Source organism: Alexandromys fortis, unplaced genomic scaffold (genome assembly GCF_014885135.2).
Source record: "Alexandromys fortis isolate MF-2015 unplaced genomic scaffold, M_Fortis_MF-2015_v1.1 scaffold_118, whole genome shotgun sequence".
Classification (NCBI taxonomy): Eukaryota; Metazoa; Chordata; class Mammalia; order Rodentia; family Cricetidae; genus Alexandromys; species Alexandromys fortis.
The window spans coordinates 3,280,488-3,302,209 of NW_026068010.1; the positions used below are offsets into that span (position 1 = coordinate 3,280,488).

At 46.2% G+C, this 21,722-nt stretch overlaps 1 protein-coding gene across 2 annotated transcripts in view; it reads left to right on the forward strand.

The window, feature by feature from the left end:
- Tex26 (testis expressed 26) overlaps positions 1–16,114 on the forward strand; it is a 24,591-nt gene extending 8,477 nt beyond the window's left edge. For both annotated transcript variants that reach the window (XM_050161962.1, XM_050161963.1), the window contains 4 exons: positions 2,793–2,937; positions 6,259–6,435; positions 8,645–8,806; positions 15,444–16,114. In XM_050161962.1, coding sequence (XP_050017919.1) covers positions 2,793–2,937; positions 6,259–6,435; positions 8,645–8,806; positions 15,444–15,538 — 579 coding nt within the window. In that variant the 3' untranslated portion in view covers positions 15,539–16,114. The remainder of the gene's footprint in view (positions 1–2,792; positions 2,938–6,258; positions 6,436–8,644; positions 8,807–15,443) is intronic.
- Positions 16,115–21,722: the final 5,608 nt, after the last annotated feature.

Consider the following 21,722-nt stretch of genomic DNA (forward strand, 5'->3'; position numbering starts at 1 on the left):
CTGTGGGTGTCCGGTAGATAACAAGGTGGGAGAACGGATGATGCTGATGGCTAAGAGGGAGGAGAGGAAGACTCCGTTCCCATTTCTGACTTGTCTGTGTGATGCTGAAGCAGCAGACTGGGCTGGATGGACTCCGTGGAGTGGTTAAGAACAGGAGATGGAAGACACACTGGTCGGAGGTCTGTCCGGCAGGTAGATGAGCTGGAGATGTACTTGAGGCTCAGAAGGACATGCATCATGCCACATTTGATTTGTCTTCTCTCGGCTTCCATTGACTCAGCCATTAAGAGTACTTGATGCTCTTGCAGAAGGTCCAGACTCAGTTTCCAGAACCCACATGACAGTTCATAACCATAATTCATAATTCCAGTTCCAGGAGACCTGGCACTCTCTTCTCGTCTCTAAAGTACCAGGTGTGTACATATATACATACAGACAGACACTTATGCACAGAAAATAGAAGTAAGTAAATATTTTTTTTCCAAGCAGATTTTCTCTGTGTAGTCCTGGTGGTCCTGAAACTTGCTATATACACACCAGGCTGGCCTCAACCTCAGTGATCTGCCCGCCTCTGCCTCCTGAGTGCTGGGATTAAAGATGTATGCCACTCTACACAGCCTTAATAAATCTTAAAAATAATGCAAAATAATTTGTTATATTTACTTAAAATGAATATACATACACAGTCATAAATCTTTAAGGTACTACTAAAGACTTCAGATTTTTTTGTGTGTATAAGTATTTGCTTGTATGTACATCTGTGCACCATGGTGTATCTGGTGCCCAGGGAGCCCAGAAGAAGGCATTAGATCCCTGGAAACTGGATTTTCAGATGTTTGTGAGTTTCCATGTGGGTGCTGGGAATCAAACCTTGGGTCCTCTGGAAGAGCAGTTATTGTGGCATTCCTGAGAGCTCTCAGCCAACAACAAGAGCTAGCATGTCAGATGCGTGTGTGCTTCCAGACAGTGAGAGTTGGTGTGTCAAATGTCCTCTGTGCTCTCAACCAGCGAGTGTTAGCGCCACACTCTGGACACTATTAATCACTGAGTCCCAACAGCTACTACCATAACACATAGAGAAACAGCATATATCATTTGGTTCATTCTGCCTTGCCCAGACATCGCTGACAGTCTGTGCTAAGGACTCTGCCTTCAGTCTATGACCTGAGGACAGACACTCGCTAAATAACACATTGAGTATGCAATCAGCAAAATCCAGACAGAGGACCTGTGCACTCAGTGGCGTCTTCAACACATATATTACATTTGTAATTGCTCTCTACAGTGGACAAATCACAAAGGGGAGAACGGGTACTGCAAAGCACAGGTGCCCATAACTATCTTGCAGAATTTTGATGCAATTCTGAAAAGCACTTTCCTCACTGCAGGGGGAAGGGAGATGGAGGTAGGGCTTTCTCTGAAAGGCAGGGAAGTGGGCTTCTTTTTGGTTGGTGGCAGCCACCCAGCAGAAAGGGAGAAACTGAAGATTCAAGGACAGAGTAAGAACTGTTGGAGAGTGCTGGCCTTGGACCCTGCTGGGAACACCTCGAATTCTCTCACCACAGCCATTTCCTTTCGCATCAGCCATGAGTGCAGCTGTGGTGCCTGGGGCCTGGTGGTGGACGGTGGAGCTCTCTGGCTGGCGGTACCATCTTCTGAAGGAGCGGGAAACATGGTTGCTTTTGTGTCACTGAGATGAAGCACCAGGCAGGGACAGCCCGAGGAAAGAAGGGGTAACTTATGTGCCTCGGACTTTCACTGTTCAACCCATGATTTCCTGGCCGCACTTAGCAGAACATCCCAACAGCAGGATGGAGTTGGCTCTCACCCATACATGTAACTCTCTCTGGAAATGCCTCCTGGACACATAGGAAGCATCTCTTTGATGATGCAAAATCCAACCAAGATGACAATGAAGATTACCTGTAACACACAGTCATGAGAGGGGAAGGTGAGAGGAGACCGGGAGGCAATTTCAGCATGTGGAGTCACTGACTGTCTGTGGAGGTGAACAGAGGAGAGTGCCTCCCTCCTTAAATCCTTCACCACTGTACTGCGGCTCTATAAAGGAGGGAGGTTCTTCCTCTAAGACTCAAAGGGACACCTCTATCTCTGCTCCTTACAGGTGTGTCACCGGGACCAGAACTAAAATGCCTTTTGTTCACACGAGAGTTCTGCTCTCAACACGTGAAGCTGACAGTCTTCCTCTCTTGTCAGTGTCAAAGGTCAAAGAAAGCACACAGAGGTTATCTGTGATGGTTGAATCTTCATTGTTAACTTGACTGGATTTAGAATCCCATCAGAGACATCCTGCCCTTTGTGTCTTGGAGTTTTCAGAGAGATTTAACCGAGGAGAGATACACCCTGAATACGAGCGGTTGTCATCCCTGGTGGCTCTGGTCCTGTAATGAATAAAAAGGGGCAGGGAGGAAGCTAGCTGAGCTCAGACATTTATCTGCCTATACATCCCAACTAAGGATGCAACAGGACCAGCCGCCTCTCAATCTTGCATTCTCCACCACAGTGAATTATAACCTTCAAACCATGGCCTAAAGAAACCCGTCCTTCCTTTAATTGCTTTGGTCAACTATTTGTAGCCTAGCCAGGACTTGTGCTATGGCTCGAAACTGCCAGGCCCTCTTGCCACACTCTCTGTACAGGCAGCCGCAGCGTGGCTGCTGGTTATAAGGCTTCCAAAGACTACGGACTCACAAACACTCACGGGTATTCTCGACTCAATGAGGCGAGCCTTCCTGGATTCTTACTAAAACCATGCTCGCATTGATTGACAGGAATTCTTTCAGTGGACCCTCCCCAAAGGGAAACCAATCCACACCCTCCCCTGGATAGTCCCTCCATCCATGGAAAAAGTCCGGGAGGCGATAGCAAATCAGTTTGTTTCCCATACCAAGAGGGACTTCGTGGATGTGACTCAAGGTAAGCAGGTGCTCCCTCTTTCCCTGGGCATGGGCCTGGGTACTGCCACAGTGGTGGCAAATGGCACGGAGGTAGTCTTTCTCTTACAGGAACTCCCAAGCTAGTGCGAGGCAAGAAATTTTACCAACAAGGTACACATTGTAAGAAGCATGGGGGTGGGGAGGCTGGAGCATGGCTCAGTGGTAGCAGTTTTGATCCTTAGCACTGAAAAGCAAACAAGCAGATAAATGTGCATTGCTACAAATGTCTATGCCAATGGAATGGAGAGTCTGGAAAAGACTCCCACTAGTCAGGGATGGTGGTGAATGTCTATAACCACATCTTTGGAGGCCAAGGCAAGAGAACTTGGAAGTTCAGCTTGACATGTATAACAAGACCCTGTCTCAAAACACAAAACAAGGAGAAATGAAAAGAGAAGAGAAACAGGGGAAAGAGGAGAGAAGAAGAAAGAAGGGAGGGAAAAGGGAAAAAGAAAAACAGACGCCCCTTCCCATTCCCAGAGGGTGATCCGGAATTAGTTGTGGAGAGTCACACCCAGAGGTGCCTTCCCAGTTGGCAGCTGGTTTAAATGAGTGACGGGGTGATCGTGTTTAGAAGAGGGTGCTTGTAGAACTAGGAAGCTAAGCACGTGACTGCTGGGCTAGACTGAGGCTGGGGAGGGGGGCGTTGGGGTCTTCTTGGCTGACGAGCAGTCTTTAGCCTCTCCTCCCCACCATCGTCCCACCCGTCCTCCTCTGAGTCCTAAGCACACAGCTCTGAAAGAATCAAGTGTTTGAGACTGGACAAGTCATTGAGTCACTACATCAACCCATCGGTGTGATGGTTTTACCTACGAGCTCGTTACCATAAAGTGATTTTTGTATTAATTCCTTTTCCTACAAAGGGGAATGTCTGTGTTTTCTCCTGTAGCAGAACACTGCTGTCTGGGCACTGTAGAATGTGAGCATCTACACAGCTCATGTGTTGAAGGCTTGGTCCCCAGCAGGTGGCACTATTTTAAGAGACAATTGAAACTTAGGAGGTAGGAGCTTCTCTAGAGGAAGTAGGGTTGATGGGAATGGACCTTTGAAGGCAGATCTTGTCTAGACCCTTCTCCATCTCTCTGTGTTTCCTGGCTGTTGTGTGATGAGAATCTTGGCTCCATCATATCCTCTCCACCATGATGCTCTCGCTCACCAAGGCCCGGCAACAAGGGAGCCAGCTTGACCATAAACAAAAATCCCTGAAACTGTGACCTCTAAATAAATTCATTCTCTGCAAATTGTTGCCACTATGGATTGGGTCACAGATCTGATGACTGACTAGGAATTTATAAAATGTAGTTTGGTTCATGGCGCTGGAGGCTAGTAGGTCGCAGATACAGGAACTAGATCTGCTGAGGGTCTTGGTGTCCTTAGAGGCTGGAGATGTTGGATCCCCCAAAGCTGGCGTTACAGGTGGTTTGAGTCAGCTGGCATGATGCTAAGAACCAACTTGGGTCTTCTGCAAGAACAGGAAGAACTCTTTGGATGGCTTCTTATCCAGCTCTCTTCCTTGGTATGTCACAGTGGGTTCTTTGATGTGCAAGCTGACGTCAGCTCTGACTTACAACTTTCTGTGAACTCTTGTTGACCTCAAGACGAAAACTAAATGCCTCAATTGACATGATTTATGTCATCTGGTCCTTGCCCCCTCTCCGTTGTTCTCCCCAGCTGCCCACTCCACAGATTCCTCAGGCCCCTGATGCTGCCTTCTGTCTACAATGCTACTTCCGTCCTCCACAATGTTCCACGTTTGACCTTCCATCTAAGTCTAGGCCTTGGAGATCTCTCCTCTTTCTCTGTCTCTCTCCTTCTCTCTCCCTCTCTGTCTCTCTTGCTCTTGTGTGTGTATGCGTGTTTCCATTGTAACAACTTTTACAGGATCTACCACATAATGCTATTATATTGAGTTCACGTCTTTAACACTTTACGCTTCTGAAGCAGAGAGCCGTGCTGTGGTTTTGAGTGTTCCTTGAGGAATTAAAGCAGATGAAGAGGCGAAGCACTGAAAAGTGGCTGTTTTCACGTTCAGGCTCGGAGAACTCAGCTTTGAAGAATGAAAGCCTCATGTGAAGACCGCAAAGCCAATTCCCCTTGTTACAGTTCATGTTTCTGGAGCTAATGATCTTGTATAGTCTTCTATTTTTACCTTTAGGTTGTGCCTTTCTGCAGAGTCTTAGTTTGATTTTGAGACAAGACTGCACTATGAAACCCTGGCTAGCAAGCCTATAACTCACCGCATAGACCAGGCTGGCCTCACATCTGGCCAAGAAACCCTTTTCATCATGGTTCTATTGGGGATTGAACGTAGGACAGTCAGCATGAAAACAGATAAGATCACCGTTACACTATGGCATTCAGATTTAATTGAGAATCCTGCTTCACCCAGCAACTCTGGTCTTACCCCAAGCCTCTCTCTCTGGTTTGACTTGAAAAGGCCTAGGAAGACCCCAGCAGAGTCACTGCTGGTTTCTGTGCCCAGCAGCATGTTCCTAAGGACTCCTCATGGCCATGAGTATCTAACTGTTCAAAAACGACTTACGGTCTGTTGTGGAATGAATATTACTTGAAGATGTGTTACATTTGTTTATGCTGTGTAACATTTGTTTAATGATGCAAAGATATGTTACATTCTTTTATGTTGTGTTTGTTTAACTCTGTGAAACTGCGTTATGTTGTCTGTCTAAAACACCTGATTGGTCTAATAAAGAGCTGAACAGCCAATAGCTAGGCAGGAGAAAGGATAAGTGGGGCTGTTGGGCAGACAGAATAAATAGGAAGAGAAATCTGGGGAGAGAGAGATCTAGGAGTGAAAAGAGACAGGGAGGAGGACTCTGGGGGCCAGTCACCCATCTACACAGCAAGCCACAGGGTAAGAAGTAAAGAAAGGTGTAGAGAAAGGTAAAAACCCAGAGGCAAAAGCGAGGTGGGATAACTGAAGTTAAGAAAAGCTGGCCAGAAACAAGCCAAGCTAAGACTGGATACTCATAAGTAAGAGAAAGACTCAATATGTTTATTTGGGAGCTGGGTGGCAGGCCTCCAAAAGAACAAAGAGTAAAAATAAAACAAAACAAAACAAAAAACAGAACAAACCTACCATGGCCAGTTGAACATATACTCCATGTTCTAGAGTAGAAATAGTTTCTCAATTGAACCAGTCATAGAGTACACAGACTAATCCTCTAAACTCGAGGAGAGTCAGTTTAATGGTATGCATTGGAAGCTGCTGGTTGAAGCGGTGCAGTGACAAGCCACTCAGACATTGACAAGGGGTAATCATTGTCTTCCCGTCTCACCCCAGCTAAGAAGACCATGAAATCTTTTCCCATGTCCCGGGACTGGAAAGAACTCCTTCCCCGACCTCTGGACACCGAATTCCGGCACCATTACCAAATTCCAGCTAAGATTCCTGAACTGCAGGATTTTAGTTTCAAATATGGATGCTACTCAAGCCTGCCTGTGGCTTCCCAGGGTCTAGGTAAGGAAGGCTTTAGGGATTACAAATGCAAAGTGACCCCCTAGGGCTCCCGACCTGACATAGATGCCAACACTATGGTGCTGACTTCTGGGAAAAAAAAGTTTTATTGTTATTAACTGACAAGTAGAGGAATGGGGTCTGTCTCTCATGTTGTCCACTAGCAAGGAGACCAAAGTGCAGGGTGTGAGGGAAGGAGGAGCTGGAACTTAAAAAAAAAATATGCATGGCTGTTTTACCTGCGTGTGTCTGTGCAGCTCATTTGTGCCTAGGGAGACCGATAGAGGGCATCGGACCCCCTGGCGCTGGAGTTGCAGACGGTTGTGAGGCACCATGGGGGTCCTGGAGATTGAACCCAGGTCCTCTGCAAGAGCTCAGTTCTTAACCACTGAGCGGTCTCTCCAGCCCCTGCATCTGGAATTTTTGGTCTGCTCTGGTAACCAGTGTTCAGATTGTACATGCATTGTGATTGGCCTCTTCTTAGTCTGACCCACTGTGCCTGGTCCCTCACTACTGCTTCTCCATGTTCAGGTTCCCAGCTCTGGGTCCTACCAAAGCCTGAGCCTGGGAAAAGTTTGCCCAGCAGATGTCTTTTTTTTTTTTTTTTTTAAGCAGCCTGTAGCTTGGCCTTACCAGTTCCCTGCTCCAATGCCGATGTTGCTGAAGGCCCTGGCAGCCAGTTTTGATAATGGCCACACACGGAATCTGTGCCACTGTAGCACCCAGTCTCATGGCAAGGGAACTGTGAATCTCAGAAGACTGCCAGCTTGTGCCTTAAGTTGAGTTGTGCCACTCTGCCTGGGTGGAGCAGTGGTTGGAGTCGGAAGATTCCCTAAAGTGACCGAGCTGAGAGGGAATCCCTTTAGAGTCGTCAATCCATCAATCACTCAGCCTTTGCTTGTGGCGTGTTCCGTAAGCATTCGCAGAATTAGTTCCCATCCCGTCCCAGCGATCTGTCACGATCCGGATCCCTATCACTTTTGATAGGAATATCTCATGAGTTTTATCACCAGGCACCCGCTAAGCCACTCATTAAGAAAATCTCTCAGTGAGTTGGTGAGATGGCCTTGCCGATGAAGGTGCTTGTAGCCAAGCTGATGACCTAAGTTCAAGACTCCAGACCTACATGATGGAAGGGGAACACAGACTCCTAGTCTAAAGCTTTGAGTCATGAGTGAATTCCAAGTGGTAACAATGAGGGGTGACCCACCTTTGCTAAGGGCTGACCCTGTCCCTGCGTGTACACCCAGGGCAGTGCTCCACACTCCAAGGTGGCACCCTCGTTATCTGACATCCCATCTGCCTGAATCTTCTCACAGTTGGGAGAGTCCTTCCTAAGCTGGTAGCTGCTGATTCTGTTTCTTCCCAGGAGGTTAAGGAGTACAAATTTTCCACCCTGTGAAGCCACAGGATGAAGGAACCCTGAGAACCACGGGAGGGAGGGACGTCAGAGTGCTTTCTCAGTTTTCAGACCCTGGCACTCTTCTCCTGGGGGAGGGCTGAGGTCTCTCATCCAGCCTGTTCCTCACATTTATTCCTTTAGAAGGGAATGCCTGGGACTGGGGACAGTATTTAGGGTGTTTTTGTTTTACAAAAGTTGGGCCACTTATTTTAAAAAATCACTTATTAAAACATCATATCTCCATCATTGAAAATTATAACTCCACAAATCTCAGAATCCAGATTAATCTCATCATAATTTATATCAAATGTGAGTGGCTGGAGTTTCTTGCTCCTCTGACTGACTGGCCCCTCTGAATGGACAGCACATGCTTGCTGTAAATGTCACTCTCCTTCCAAAGTGCTCATTCTAAAGCTTTCCAGGTCCCTGGAAATGGGTCTCATTGTGTGCCCCTCTGAGGATGCGGGGAGAGGTCCTGAGAGAAAATGAGACATTTACAGAGTCTGTTTAGCATTAAGCAAGTAAGTGGTAAACATTACACACAGTGTTGAAAGCAGAACTCTTGAAGAGCTGAGTTTCTGGACACGGTGCTCACACTCAACCTTTGGGCCATGTCTCCCATTCCTCTGCATCCAGCATCACCAACCACAGCCACTCAGTACAGCCCTGGTCATTGGTAGGATGACTAGGTGGCATTCGGTAAGGATGCTGAGTAGGTTCCAGGCTGGGCTCGGGTGTGAGGATGTGTTCAGACAAGGACAGGCATTTTGGCTTATTGACAGCCTGTGCTGCTGCCCTGTGTCCCTGTAGTGCCCTCTGTACTGCGTAGCTACATGCGGAACCAGGAACGCACGAAGAATCAGACCACGTACGAGAGTGACTATGGGAAAGACTACCTGGACTTCTTGATGATCTTAGACTCATTCTCCCCCTCCCAAATCCACAAGTATCTGCAAAGTGTTTCCTACAAAGGTAAGAGGCCTCAAGTCACCGCTTCTTCCGTTTACCAAGCATAGTGAATGCCTTCCTTAGCATGCTATTCCCATGCCTGATGAACTGTTCCATTTTAACCACTGGAATTGAATATAAAAACCAACCAATCAAACAAACAAAAAGACAAAGACTACTGTCTTAGTGTTTTATTGCTGTGGAGAGACACCATGACCACAGCAACTCTTATAAAGGAAAACATTTAAAGTTTAGAAATTTAGTCCTTTATCATCATGGTGGGAAGCAAGGCAGCATGCAGGCGGGCTGGTTCCTGAAGGGGATCTCAGAGTTCTACATCTGAATCCTCAGGCAGTGGGAAGAGACACTGAGCTACCCTGGGCCTGGCTTGAGCATATGAAACCTCAAAGTCTTTCCTTAGAGACAGACTTCCTCAAACAAGGCCACACCTACTCCAGCAAGGCCACACCTCCTAATAGTGCCACTCCTTGAGGGCCTATGGAGGCCATTTTCTTTTAAACCACCACAACTACTTTTTGAAAAAGGAAATCCACAGTGCCATGCAAACCTTGATCATTGAAAACTTTTCCTAAGAGGCTCACTAGAGTCCACAGCTCACACAGAGTCATGTCTAACGTGTCTGTTCCCACCTCACAGGTGCTTGAGTCGCGCGCGTGCACTGGTGTAACTTCCCTTTCCTCCAGTTGGCTTTTGTGCTGTCTCACAGTTTCCTTGTATTTTGTTTATGTTTGACTTCCTGTTTGGCTGAACTTGTTTATTGACAGGCTATTTATACACAGAATATTCATATTTCACACTCCCAAATAGCAAATGCCATCTCAGGACGGGGTGGAGTTAGTCCATGTAGCAAGCTTATCAGACCAGCTCTGGGAAAGTATAACATGTCAACAAGGGAACAAAGAAGTTTCAGGACAGGAATCAATCCTTCCCAGAGCTGCTGTCAGCAGCCATGAAAAAAAAAAAAAAAAAAAAAAAAAAAAAAAAAAAAAAAAAAAAAAACCAAAAAAAGAAAAAAATAATAAAAAGAAAAAAAAATTTTTTTCCTTTTTTGGGGGGGTTCCCCCCGTTTGTTTTTTTAGTACCTGGAGGGGCAGCCATGGGTGCTGGGAACCGAACTCTTGTATTTTTGGTTGTGAGCCTAGCCTTTAACTACTGAGCCATCCCTCCAGGCCAAGGTATAAGTTTTTATGCCACAGATGTGCTGTGTCCACCAGAAAACACACTAGTTTCAAGAAGGAAGTAAAAGAAACATAGGAAGAGGATCTAATATTTTCACATTCCTAAGATACCTCCTACACCCAACTTTGTGCACAAGGCAATGCAGAGCCACCAGCTTCTTCCTTTTCTGTAATCACGCTTTTGCTGCAGATGGCTCCCAGTTGCTCACTCTTCGGTGGCACCCTTCCTCCTCACACCTCTCTGGGTCCCCTCAATCCCTAATCACCACTCCTCTTCAGTCCCAGCCCTTCACCCCTCCCCTGGCAAAGACTACCCCCAGCACCAAGACCTCCTGCTCTAAACAAGACTGAAACCCTACGGTGTGTGCATACATAGAAGCCTGAGGAAGCCTTGGGAGGCTTCCTCCTTTGCTTCCCATCTTGCTCTTTCCCTCTTGAATCAGAAGCTCACAGGATGGGTTGACTGACCAGCAAGCTCATTGGGAGCCATTTATCCTTGCTTCCCAGTGCTGGGATTACAGGCACTTGAAACCATGGGTGGCTCTTTTTATGTGTACAATAGGACCTCAAACTCAGGTCCTTAGGCTTGCAAATAAGTGGTTTTACCCACGGAACCATTGCTCTAGCCTTTCAGATGCTTTTAAGGATGGAGTGTACACACACACACACACACACACACACACACACACACACACACGCATAAGAAGAAACAAGTGCCTGGCTGGCTGCTGGGTGTCAGGGAAATAGGTTAAGCAGCTGCTTTGCCTCCTATGGAAGCAGAAGTGTGTTTTCTTCTGGAAGCCTCATTCCTCTCAACACCTCAAGGCCAGACTGTCTCTTCAGAAGGGACTGAGAGCCTTCTGGAAACCTGCTGAGCAAGTCCCTGAAGACACAGCGGAGTCCACCAGCAAAGCCAGGCTGCCTGCCTGCTCTGAGTTTCCCTGCAAATGGTGTAAAACCACCCTCTGCATTTACAGAAAGCTCGCTTTACCTTTAAGAACCACATCCCTTGGGCCCACAGAAAGGGGGATTCTGCTTCCTTTAGAAGGTGCTGACATCTGCCCAGGGATCAGGGACCGGCCACACCAGATGCGACCATCACAAAGGCCAGACACCTGGTTTCCCGCTCTCTGTATGTGTGCAAGCTGAGACTTGTGTGGCCTTGTTCTCTAGGAGTGAGTGGAGGTGCAGGAGTGGGGGTTGGGGGAGGCTCCTCTGCTATGTGCTGTTAAACAGTCAGCGACATTTGTCCATCCGGTCACCAGCCAGGTTAGCTTTGGGACAAGTTAGGCTTTTGTTTCTTCTTGGTTGTCCAGGGCGGCACTGGGGGCAGATCCCAGAACTGTGCCACGATGCCCTGGGCTGCTGGAGAAGCCACCCTGTCCCAACTCTATTGCAGCTGTTAAAGGGCAGCGAACCTCTTGTCATCTCCTAGTGCCAGGGACGATGGCAAGGCCTGCCAGCTGTGGCCATCCCAGCAGCGCCTTCACAGCGAGGCTCAGCTGGATGTCAGGATGGAGGGACCTGAGATGTCATAGGCTCACTTATTAGTGGCTCAGCTTAAGTTATGTAGTAAGCTTTTGTGGACTAGGAGACCACGGCAGTGGTATTTTGATGGAAAGAGAAAGAGAAGGAAGGAGAGAGGGAGAGAGACAGAGACACCCACAGAGAAGGACAGAGAGAGAGAGAAAGAGACAGAGAGAGGTGTGGGAGGGGGAGACACTAGTCTTCCCCCCAAGTGATATCCCAGGCTGGGTGAAGAGCAGACAAGCTGAGCAAGGGTAAAGAAAAGAGCAGAACTGGGGAGGAAGAGTAAGACACTGAAGGCAGGCTGCTGTTTAGTACAAACATCTCTCCCGAGAAAGCTGGACCCCTGTGAGTACCCATGGGCCCACAGGGGATAAAATTCCCACACCTCACTTCACACCACGTGTCACCATTAAAGCACAGACACACTAAAAATGTTGCACACGATACTCCCAGGCTTGTATCTGCAAGACGTATAGGAAACAGAAGCAATTTTTGTGTTTAGACTTGGAGCCAATCTCCCAGGGACATCACCATGTATATGCCCATATTCCCAAATCCAAGAAAATCAGAACCATTTTGAGTTCAGAGCATTTTGGAAGGGGGACGTTGAAGCCCATATTGAGTTTGTTTCTAACTTGAGAAGCTCGGACTGTGTTCGTTAGTGGACGGTCTAGGTTCTGAGTTATTTTATTCCCTGAGTTTGATTCTGACAAGTTGGAAGCTAGCTGTTCCTGCATATGTTATCTGCTGGTAAAACCCTGTCATCTGCCCACTGTCTTCCCACTTGAGTGATAAAATTATCTGAAAGCTATTTTTCTTGATATCTTTTTAAGCTATGACTCCCTCCCCATTTTTTCCACCGACATACAATTTGTAAGGTGTTTCTCTCAAGCCCGTAATTCAGAATTCAGAATTGCACGGATTGGGACTGGAAAGATGGCTCAGTGGTTGAGAGCATTGGCTGCTCTTGGAGGATCCGGGTTAAATTCCCAGCATCTATCTGGCAGCCCATAACCATCAACAACTCCAGATCCAGGGAATCTGACATCCTATTCTGACCTCTATGGGTACGGCAAGCCTATGGTACACAGACAGACAGACATGCAGACAAAATACCCATAAATATAATTTTTAAAAGAATACATGTATTCACTCATTTAACAAATGTCATTGGTTGCATGTCTATCACGCTAACTTAATCCAAAGATAAATAAAAACAAATCCATCCTAGCAGGGAATCCACCTTCTGGTGTGGAAGACAGAGGTATAGGCATAGTGACATTTATCACCATTAAAGAAATTGTTGGTTCTAGGAAAGGCTGTGTGAGGTGCTGTTAGCCCTGGGTCCACAACAGAATCAGTAGGATATTTGTATAAAAGGGGACTCATTAGCTGGCCATATAGGGCAGGGGCTGGGTGGTCCAACCATGGCCACCTGGAGATAAAGAGAACAAGATGACCATCCAATGCAGGAAGTACCCGATCAGCACTCCCAATAGGAAGCCGCATTAAGTCCAAACATTCTCTGGAGAGTCTTGAGTCTATGCTGGAAGGACAAGGAAGCCAGCACAGGATGCCAGCAGCAAGACAGACAGACACACTGGCCCAGGAAGAGGCATTTATCAACACCTGCTGGCTGCTTCTTCTTCTAGACTCTTTTCATCCAAGCCATCCTCTGGAAGATACCACCCACATTGTGGGCAGCCTCCCCTGCTCACCCATCCATGAGTTGATCTTCTCTGGAAGTGCCCCAACAAACCCACAGCTGTGCCTTAGGCATGGCTGAATGCAGTCAAGTTTCAATCAACATCAACTACCGCAAACACAACAGCCAAAGCCCAGTTGGCCTTTGAGCAGCCTGACTGACATTAAGTTTGATGGACACTGGGCCAGCCATCTTATTTTGGCTAATATGTGCCCATTTTGATTTACGCTCTATGCATGTCTTTATTATAAGAAGGGCACTCTGTTCCTTCTATACTTCAATATAAACTTCAAAACTACAGACAAGCTGAAAAGAGAACAGATTGGGTGGCAGCAGTTGGGGGTAACACAGAGCACCCAGAATTCCCACATGCAGGGGAGTATCCAGTAGTGGGATCACTCTGGGGAATGATCCATGGCATCTTACAGAGTTAAACATATGCCTACGTCCTGGCTTAGAAATTCCACTTCTGGGTATTGGCCTGAGGGAAAAGGAGGCGGACAGCTACAAAAGGACTTGCATAAAAACACAACAGTTTCATCCTCGATATCCCAGAACTGGAAATAGTCCCCACCTCCAGCAACAGAAAGAATGGATGAGGTGTGATACTTTAACAACTTGGCAATAAAAGGGAGCACGTTCCTGATACAAAAGACAAAATGTGCACGCTCACAAGACGCTGAGCCAAGACAAAATCCAAACGCTAAACAGGCGCTCCTGTAGGATTCCGTTTATCTGAAAGTCCACGGCAGGCAAATCTCATTCATGGTGAAAGAAATGGAACCAGAGGCTGTCTTAGGGTCAACAGTATTGCCTGGGAGCATCGGGAAGGACTTCCTGGGTGGTGGAAACAAACGGGTGTGGCTCATCAGCGGTCAGACGTCAACTGGCAAACATTGCACGTAAGGTCAGCACATTTCATTCCACGGGAGGCACAGCTGAGTGGAAAAGTACTTTGGCCAAGGGAGCGGGGGATAGAGCAGGAATAGCTCACAAACAAAGGCAGCTATGACTGGACAGAACACAGGCCACATTTCCACACAGTGGGAAAAGACTAACCTTGTTGGTATCACACAAAGAGACACAAGAGAAAATGAAAGTAACCTGGCAAGGCAATTCATTTTTGTAAATAATAATAATAATAAATAAAAATGTAGGCTGTGACCCAGACTGGGCTAGCAGGCACCCAGGACCAAGGTGGCCTCTGTCTTCCGTCTCTAAAGCAAGAGAACTTGATGCCTCCTCCCTGACTGTGGTTTGACCTCATAGTCTACTTTTGATTGGAAAGCGGCATGAAAGAAAGGGAAGGAGGAGTGAGGCCCCAGCCGTCAAATCTGGGAATGTGCCAGGGCTTTCCACGAACAAAGTTTTACCGGGTAGGGGAGTTAAAAATTTTGAATTCCTTTGCATAAAAGTTTGCAAGGTGTGAGAAATGTGTGATAGATTGGTCCTTGGTGGGTTAGTTATGTTTGATAGAGAGGTTATTTTTTTCTTACTACATGTGTGTGCGCGCATTCATGCACACACCCACAGACACACACACACACACACACACACACACACACACACACACACACACACGGAGCTTTCAGCTACTGGTCTCAGCTGGCATCGTGACACTGAGGAAGAGGATGAGTGGCAGATGACCCTTCTGGGAATGGGGAGTTTTATAGTTCCACCCTATGTGAATGCTGGAATCAAGACTGGGGAGTTACAGATGTTCAGAATCAGACAAGACCACATCACTGCCCAGGGCTTCCCAAAGGCAGACAGGTACGACTCAAGGACAGCAAAGGCCACCAAAAGTCTACCATTTTCTTCACCACCGTTTACTACTGTGCACCCTATAAAGGTATATACGGCTGCTAATTAATTAATGACACATTAATTTATTATGTGACATCGCCCGTAGTGTGCTTAGCCCTTCCTACTGTGTGAGGTAGGCATGTGATCGCCATTAAGGGATGAGGGACAAAGAAGGGGGTTAAATGGCGCTTGCTGGCACAGAACCGTACTGGGTTCTGTTTCTTCGCAAACCCACACCCTTTCCGGGATGCTCAGAACAAGTAGGGCCCCGGGGCGCTCTACACCAGACGCAGTACCCTCCAATTATTTTCTCATAGCAAACTTGTGCAAACATAGCATACTCCTACCAGACGCTTGCTTCCTCCTAAGATCTTGCTGCTTCATATTGAAGTCGGAAACCTCTGCTTTTCTTCCTTGGCAGACAGACAAATTCTCGATCGCTTCATCCATTCTCACTGTGACATTGGTGAGGAGAAAAACGGGAAAGGGAAACGGAGCCGAGCCAAGAGACCCTGAGATCAACGGACCGCGCCCGCCTCAGCCCAGCCCACCTCAGCCCGGTCGCTTTCTATGGTCAAGGACAAATGGGTGAAATTGCTCCAAATAGATTGTGGTAGTGTGGAAATGTATGTGCTGCTGTGTTCCGGTTCTAAGTGAAATCAGCTAACGTTACAAATGATGTCCCGCACACAGCCTTAGCTGTGTCTCGTAGAATTTTGATGGCACATGCTTTCTTCTTTTTATTTATTTATTTCTATCATTTTTGGTTTCAATTTTTGAGTTCCTCTCCAGAGAAGTTTCAACTTCCCAGTAATGAAAATATTTTAAAGATGTTTCCAATGTTGATCTTTGTTTTGGATGCTGTAAAAAAAAAATCTCCACTTTGGGGACTTCTTCAAAGTTTCCCTGTATGTTTTAATCCAGAATATGATTATACTTTATAACAATTTATGAGAAAAATTCATTTATGTACTGCTGAAGTCCTTCTTACTGTTGCCTTACTATAGTTTGAACTGTCAAGTTCTGAAAAAAATGTTAAAGACATGAGATAATAAACATGACCTTGTCAATCTCTCCCTGCATTTTGGGGATTTATTTTCATTTATAAAAAAAATATTTGGCCTGGTGATGGTGGCACACACCCTTAATCCCAGCCCTCAGCACTTGGGACGCAGAGGCAGATGGATCTCTGTGAATTCAAGATCAACCTGGTCTACAGTGTGAGTTCTGGGACAGCCAGAACTATTACATAGAGAAACCCTGTCTCGAAAATAAATAGATAAATGATTCATTTTTATAGTTTACGTTCATGGGTGTTTTACCTGCAGGAATATACAAACTCCACATACAAGCAGTACTCGGGAAGGCCAGAAGAGGGCGTCTGCCCCTGTACCCGTCCAGCAGGTGCAGTTATTCCAGGGTCTGAAGAGGCGCTACCTGAAAGAATATGGGCGAGAGAGAGGTAGGAGACCAAGCAAGATCTATTGTCAAAGTCTCAGTTTATTAGCGTAATGGTTGTGGCTTATATAGCCCTTGGATGAGGAATTTGGGTTGGGGTGGGGGATTTTGCTGGGGTAGCAAAAGTCACTAGTCAGCACACCTGGTCAAACAGCTCTCAAGGTGATTGGGATATGGGGGCTCTTTGCAAACATTCTTAGGACAATGGGCCCTGCTATCAAGATAGTTGTGATGTGAGGCAGATTCCTTCAGCAAACAGCTCTCGAGGTAGTGGGGCTTTCTGCAAACATCCTTAGGACAATGGTCCCTGCTATCATCTTTAGGACAAGGGTCCCTGACGTGACTCCTGGAACTAGGCTTAACAGATGATTGTTAGCTGCCTTGTGGGTGCCGGGAACTCCATCCGGGTCCTCTGGAAGAACAGCCAATGCTTTTAACCGCTGAGCCCCCTCTCCAGCCCCCTCTGCCTTATTTTTGACCCTGGAATTATGCAAAGTGCTGCTGCTGACTAACTTCCTCGCTACACTGTCCTTTTTAAAAACTCGGTTCTTTTTAAAAACTGGCATTCAAACCGAATGGCACTTAAATTGCTATTACATAGCGTTCATCTGTTTCTTTTCTCTTTGTCTCTACTCAGTGCTCTCCCCTGCTACAAGCACTCTCCAGTCTTAACCTCCAGTCTGGTTTTTTTTACTTTTTCCTTATAAATTTTGTGTGTTGGGGGATGCTTTGTCTGCACAATGAATGTGACCATGTGCATGCTTGGTAACCTCAGAGACCAGAAGAGGGCACTGGATCTCCTGGAACTGGAGTTGCAGACGGATGTGAGCCACGCTGAGGTTGCTGGGAACCTGGGTCCTTTGCCAGAGCATCCAGGGTTCTAACCACCGAGCCATCTCTCCTACCTTCAGTCTGATTTTGCAAGCTGTGTCTTTGACGCTAGAACTTGCTTAGCCCCACAATGGCAGTGACGTTTTCTTCACTTGCTTCTGCATTTGCTGTACCATTATTGCCATTTCTATTCTTATTCTCCCCGTTTTCTAATTTTCTCTGCCTTTCAAGCATGCAACTTTTTGTTTTCACCCTTTAATTGCACATTATTACTAAATTTAAATTCCTCCGCCCAGCTGTGTTCGTAAATCAAATCATATCTATATTCTCGCTACCTTTAGCTCCTTGCCTCTTCCCGTTTACTGAGGAAAACACATGTCATTTTTCCCTTTTGTGTTTTGCCTCTAATTCCATCCCCTGCACACATAGCAGGGGCTCAATCAACCCCTCCTGTTAGATACTGAAGTAGTTCAGAATTCGTTTTAGAAGAGATTTTCCCTGTTTAACATTAACGTCCTGGGCATTTTATATATTGTCAATCACTTACCAATATGGTCTGTTATACCCAGCGTCCCCTTATTTCTCTCTGCCGCGAGCTCCACTCACGGATTTACACTCATTTGGAGGAAAATCTCCCATATTCTCCAAATCTTTATTTGTTCAAGCACAACCTAGAACTCAGAGATCCATCTGCCTCTGCCTCTGGAGTCTGGGATTAAAGGTGTGTGCCAACCATGCCCAGTTTATATTTTAATTTTGATGTTTTCTTTTTCCCTCTGTATGTTTCTTTAGGTCAGCCCATGTTATTTTTTCTTATTTCACCTTCACTATCAATGTATTATGTTGCTTATCTAGTTATTGGTTGTCCTAGTTTTTCCAGTATACATCTTGAATTAATCAGATTTTGTACCAAGCAACATTTCCCCAAAAGTATTTCAAGGTCCTTTACCTGTATGTACCCAGTACCACCATCCTTGGCCTTTTGCTAATGTTACGTGCATTTTACTTTTTACATGGGATATAAGCACACCTTTCTGTGGCTTTTAGACAGATAATCTAAGCAGAGTTAGGTATTTTATGTCTTTACCGTGCTTACGTTTGCCACCCTTCCAGCCTTCTTCCTTCTGTCTGCAGATCTGAGTTTGTGGGAAGATGCTGTACCATTTTCATAGCTTCTCTTGCTGATAGACCCTTCCTGCAGTGATATTAACCTAGTCTGAATACGGGGTGAGTCTAAGGTTAGTTGTTGGGGTTCGCAGAGCACCAAAGGCTTCACACTTTCCTCTCTCTCTGTGTGTTTGCCTAAAATCGCCATTTCTCCTTGGTTCATGAAAGGTAATTCTTCCAGGTACAGGATCCTTTTCTAACAGGTGTTTCAGCCACTGATTGCTCTATTGCTTGTGTCATTTTTTTTAAAGCAGAATGTTCTGGAATTCTTGATTCCTCTGTGTGTCTGTCTTCTCTTATTGCCCTTCTAAATTTCCATCTTTGCTCCCAGAATTTTGAATATGCTATAAAGCAATTTCTCTCTTTGGCCAGCTTTGGTATGTAGCCTTCTAGTTTCCTGAGCTTCCTAAACAATAGTTCCTGTCATTAACTTTGGAAAGCTCTCAGCCACTGTGTCTTCAAATATATCTCCTACCTGTTTCATTTGATGCTGTTACACAACTCTGAAGTTCTTTTCCCCTGAATGAATTTTACCAGCTGGCTTCTGTTGAAACGGCAGCCACAGAATGTCTACCATGGTCACTGGTTCTCCTCCTATCTGAATCAAGTCTCCTGTTCAACCTTCAGAGGGGTTCCTCATCTCTGTTGTTATATTTTCATGACAAACATTTCTGTGCCTGTCTTGCTGTGGGTTCCAGCTCTACTGAAATTCATCAGGTATTGTGTGTTTTCTGTGCTTTCATTGGTGATGTCAGCATTTTAACCAGAATTCATTAAAAATTTAACAACTGGGGCTGAAGAAATGGCTCAGGGTTTAGTGGCACTGACTGCTCTGGCAGAGGACCAAAGTTCAGTTCTCAGCACCCACAGGGCAGATCAGTCATCTGTAACTCCAGTGCCAGGGATCCAGCTCCCTCCTCTGGCCTCCTCTGGCACTGCGTTCATATTATACACATACATACATGCAAGCAAACCACCCATACATGTAAAATAGAAAGCAATCTAAAATGTTGAAAGTAAAATTTGATTAACTGTGCCGTGTCTGTCTGTTTCTGTGTCCGTTTCTTTGTGTCTCAGTGTGCTGTTCTTGTTTTCGGTCACACCCACAGCCCGCTGCTTTCACACAGGGGAAGTGCTGCATACTGACAACAGCGCCCTCACACCACAGGGTTTCCTTATCTAAACCCCCACACCCCCACATAACAAACCTTCATATGAGCCTTCAGAACAGATACCCACCCAGCAGCCCAATTGCCCTAGTTCCGATTGCCCTAGTCCTCAGAAAGAAGTCAGTACGGCTTTGTGTTTAGCCTCCTAACACTAAACCAAGGAAGCTGTTCAAGCTCCCATCCAAGCCATTCCTTATGACTGGAGAAAGAGCTCTCCTGTTGTGCCAATGGCCTTCTGGCCTTGCAGAAACTTCAGTGGGAAGCTGAGCTCCAGGCTTCTGTCACCCCTTTCAAGGGAAAACACAAAGACAGGAATGGGCTTTGCTCCCCCCTCCCCCAACTGCCTTTCCCCCAACCCCAGCCTTCCCTGGAGGTTTGCAGACCACAGCTGTCTGTGTTCTTTCACAGACACCTTCCTTCCCAACTCAGTGATCAGGGGCTGATGGAATGTTCCCCTGGGTGGTTAGCCATGTTATTCAGCTCTGGGACAATTTATCTTAAGGCTCCATGAAGTCGTTTCTCTTTCCCTGGGAAAATCCTTCTTGCCTTCCTTTAGGCTGAGCAAACAAGAAAAATTCCAAGTCTTGAGTAAGGGGGAAATCCAGGCTTTATTCTTGCTACTGTGCATTATTGGACCGTGGCAAAGGACAGTTAAAGACAGAGTTCCCAAGCTGTGAGACTCCGGAGATGGAACGGATTTTCCTGGGTGTCTGTGGAGTCTGAAGCAGTCAAAAGGGTGCCAGGCAGAGGGGTCCCATCTTTCTTGGACTTGATCACGAATTTAATGAACCGCTTTTCCAGTGACCGTCAATTCTCGTCCCCGACAGCAAGTGATGCGGGAAGCCAGGCTGGTCTGCCAAGCGCCTGCAGATGGAATTCTTTGGGTAAAAGGAACGCTAGCTATGCTAGCTTCAATCTCCTGGGGAAAGAGTGTCGGCATTTTGGTGCCCGAACTGACTGAATGTGTGCAGACTGTGCGTTTCAGTGCCGCAACACCCAGCCACAGGTGGCGCTGCCTCTTGGCTCTGCCAGCACTGGGCTGCAAAGCACAGCCCGATCCTGGCTCCTGAGGCCAGGGACAACCACCAGAACCCCTCTCACGGTTTCCACTGCCAGAAGAAAAAAAAATGCTGCTGATTTTTACATGGAGCTAATTATTGCAGTGTAGGATGATAAAGGCTACAGTAGTCTGTGTGCCTGAGAGTGGGCATGTCGACATGGGCTAGTATCAGAAGTTAAACTGGCTGGGCGTTTGCTATGGCTATGTGTCTTGGACTATTGCGACTATTATAACCATCTGCCCTGCTCACAGTGGCTTGTGAACAGCCTAGGGGATATACCAAGATGAGGCACAAACTGGTAATGAATTGGGTGATGGCTGGCTCCTGACTCACCCATGAAACCTTGCTGTGTGGTCGAAAGGTTCCTTGTTCCCTTGGGCCTGTTTCATAAAGACACCAAAACCATTTGTAACCACCTGCTAAGGGCCCCACCACCTAATGCGGCACCTGGGGCAAGGATTTCAACAATGGAAGGAGAGCACACACTTTCAGATGGGAGCACTCCCTCAGTGCACTCACCTAGCAGTAGGTATTCTTTACGGAGTGACTGGCTTTCAGAGGGTTTCTCTTTATTTTTAAAAATATCATGAAAAATTATTTTTTAACTATTTGTAAATTTTAAATTGCATTCTCACTACCCACTCCATTCTCCATCCTCCATCCCTTCTCAAATACCCTTCCCTGTTTGGTCTTTTTCAAGTTCTTTTTTTATTATTTTAAACTATACTTAAATTTAGATATATTTTGATTATATTCTTCCCCTCCCCACCAGTCCATCCAGATCCTCTTCTCCTCCCTAGTCACCCAGCTTTTAGCTATTGTTTTAAACAACCCCAAAACCCACTGCAAGAATAAAAATCTAGAAAACAAAATATAGTAACACCCAAAAAGAAAAAAAACTCCCAAATTCTAATCAAACAATGACAGTTATTTGTAACCAGAACAAACATCAGTTCTGTGTTAACCTTTACCCTGGGGTCTAGGTTTGCATTCATTCAGTCATTCATTTTTTTA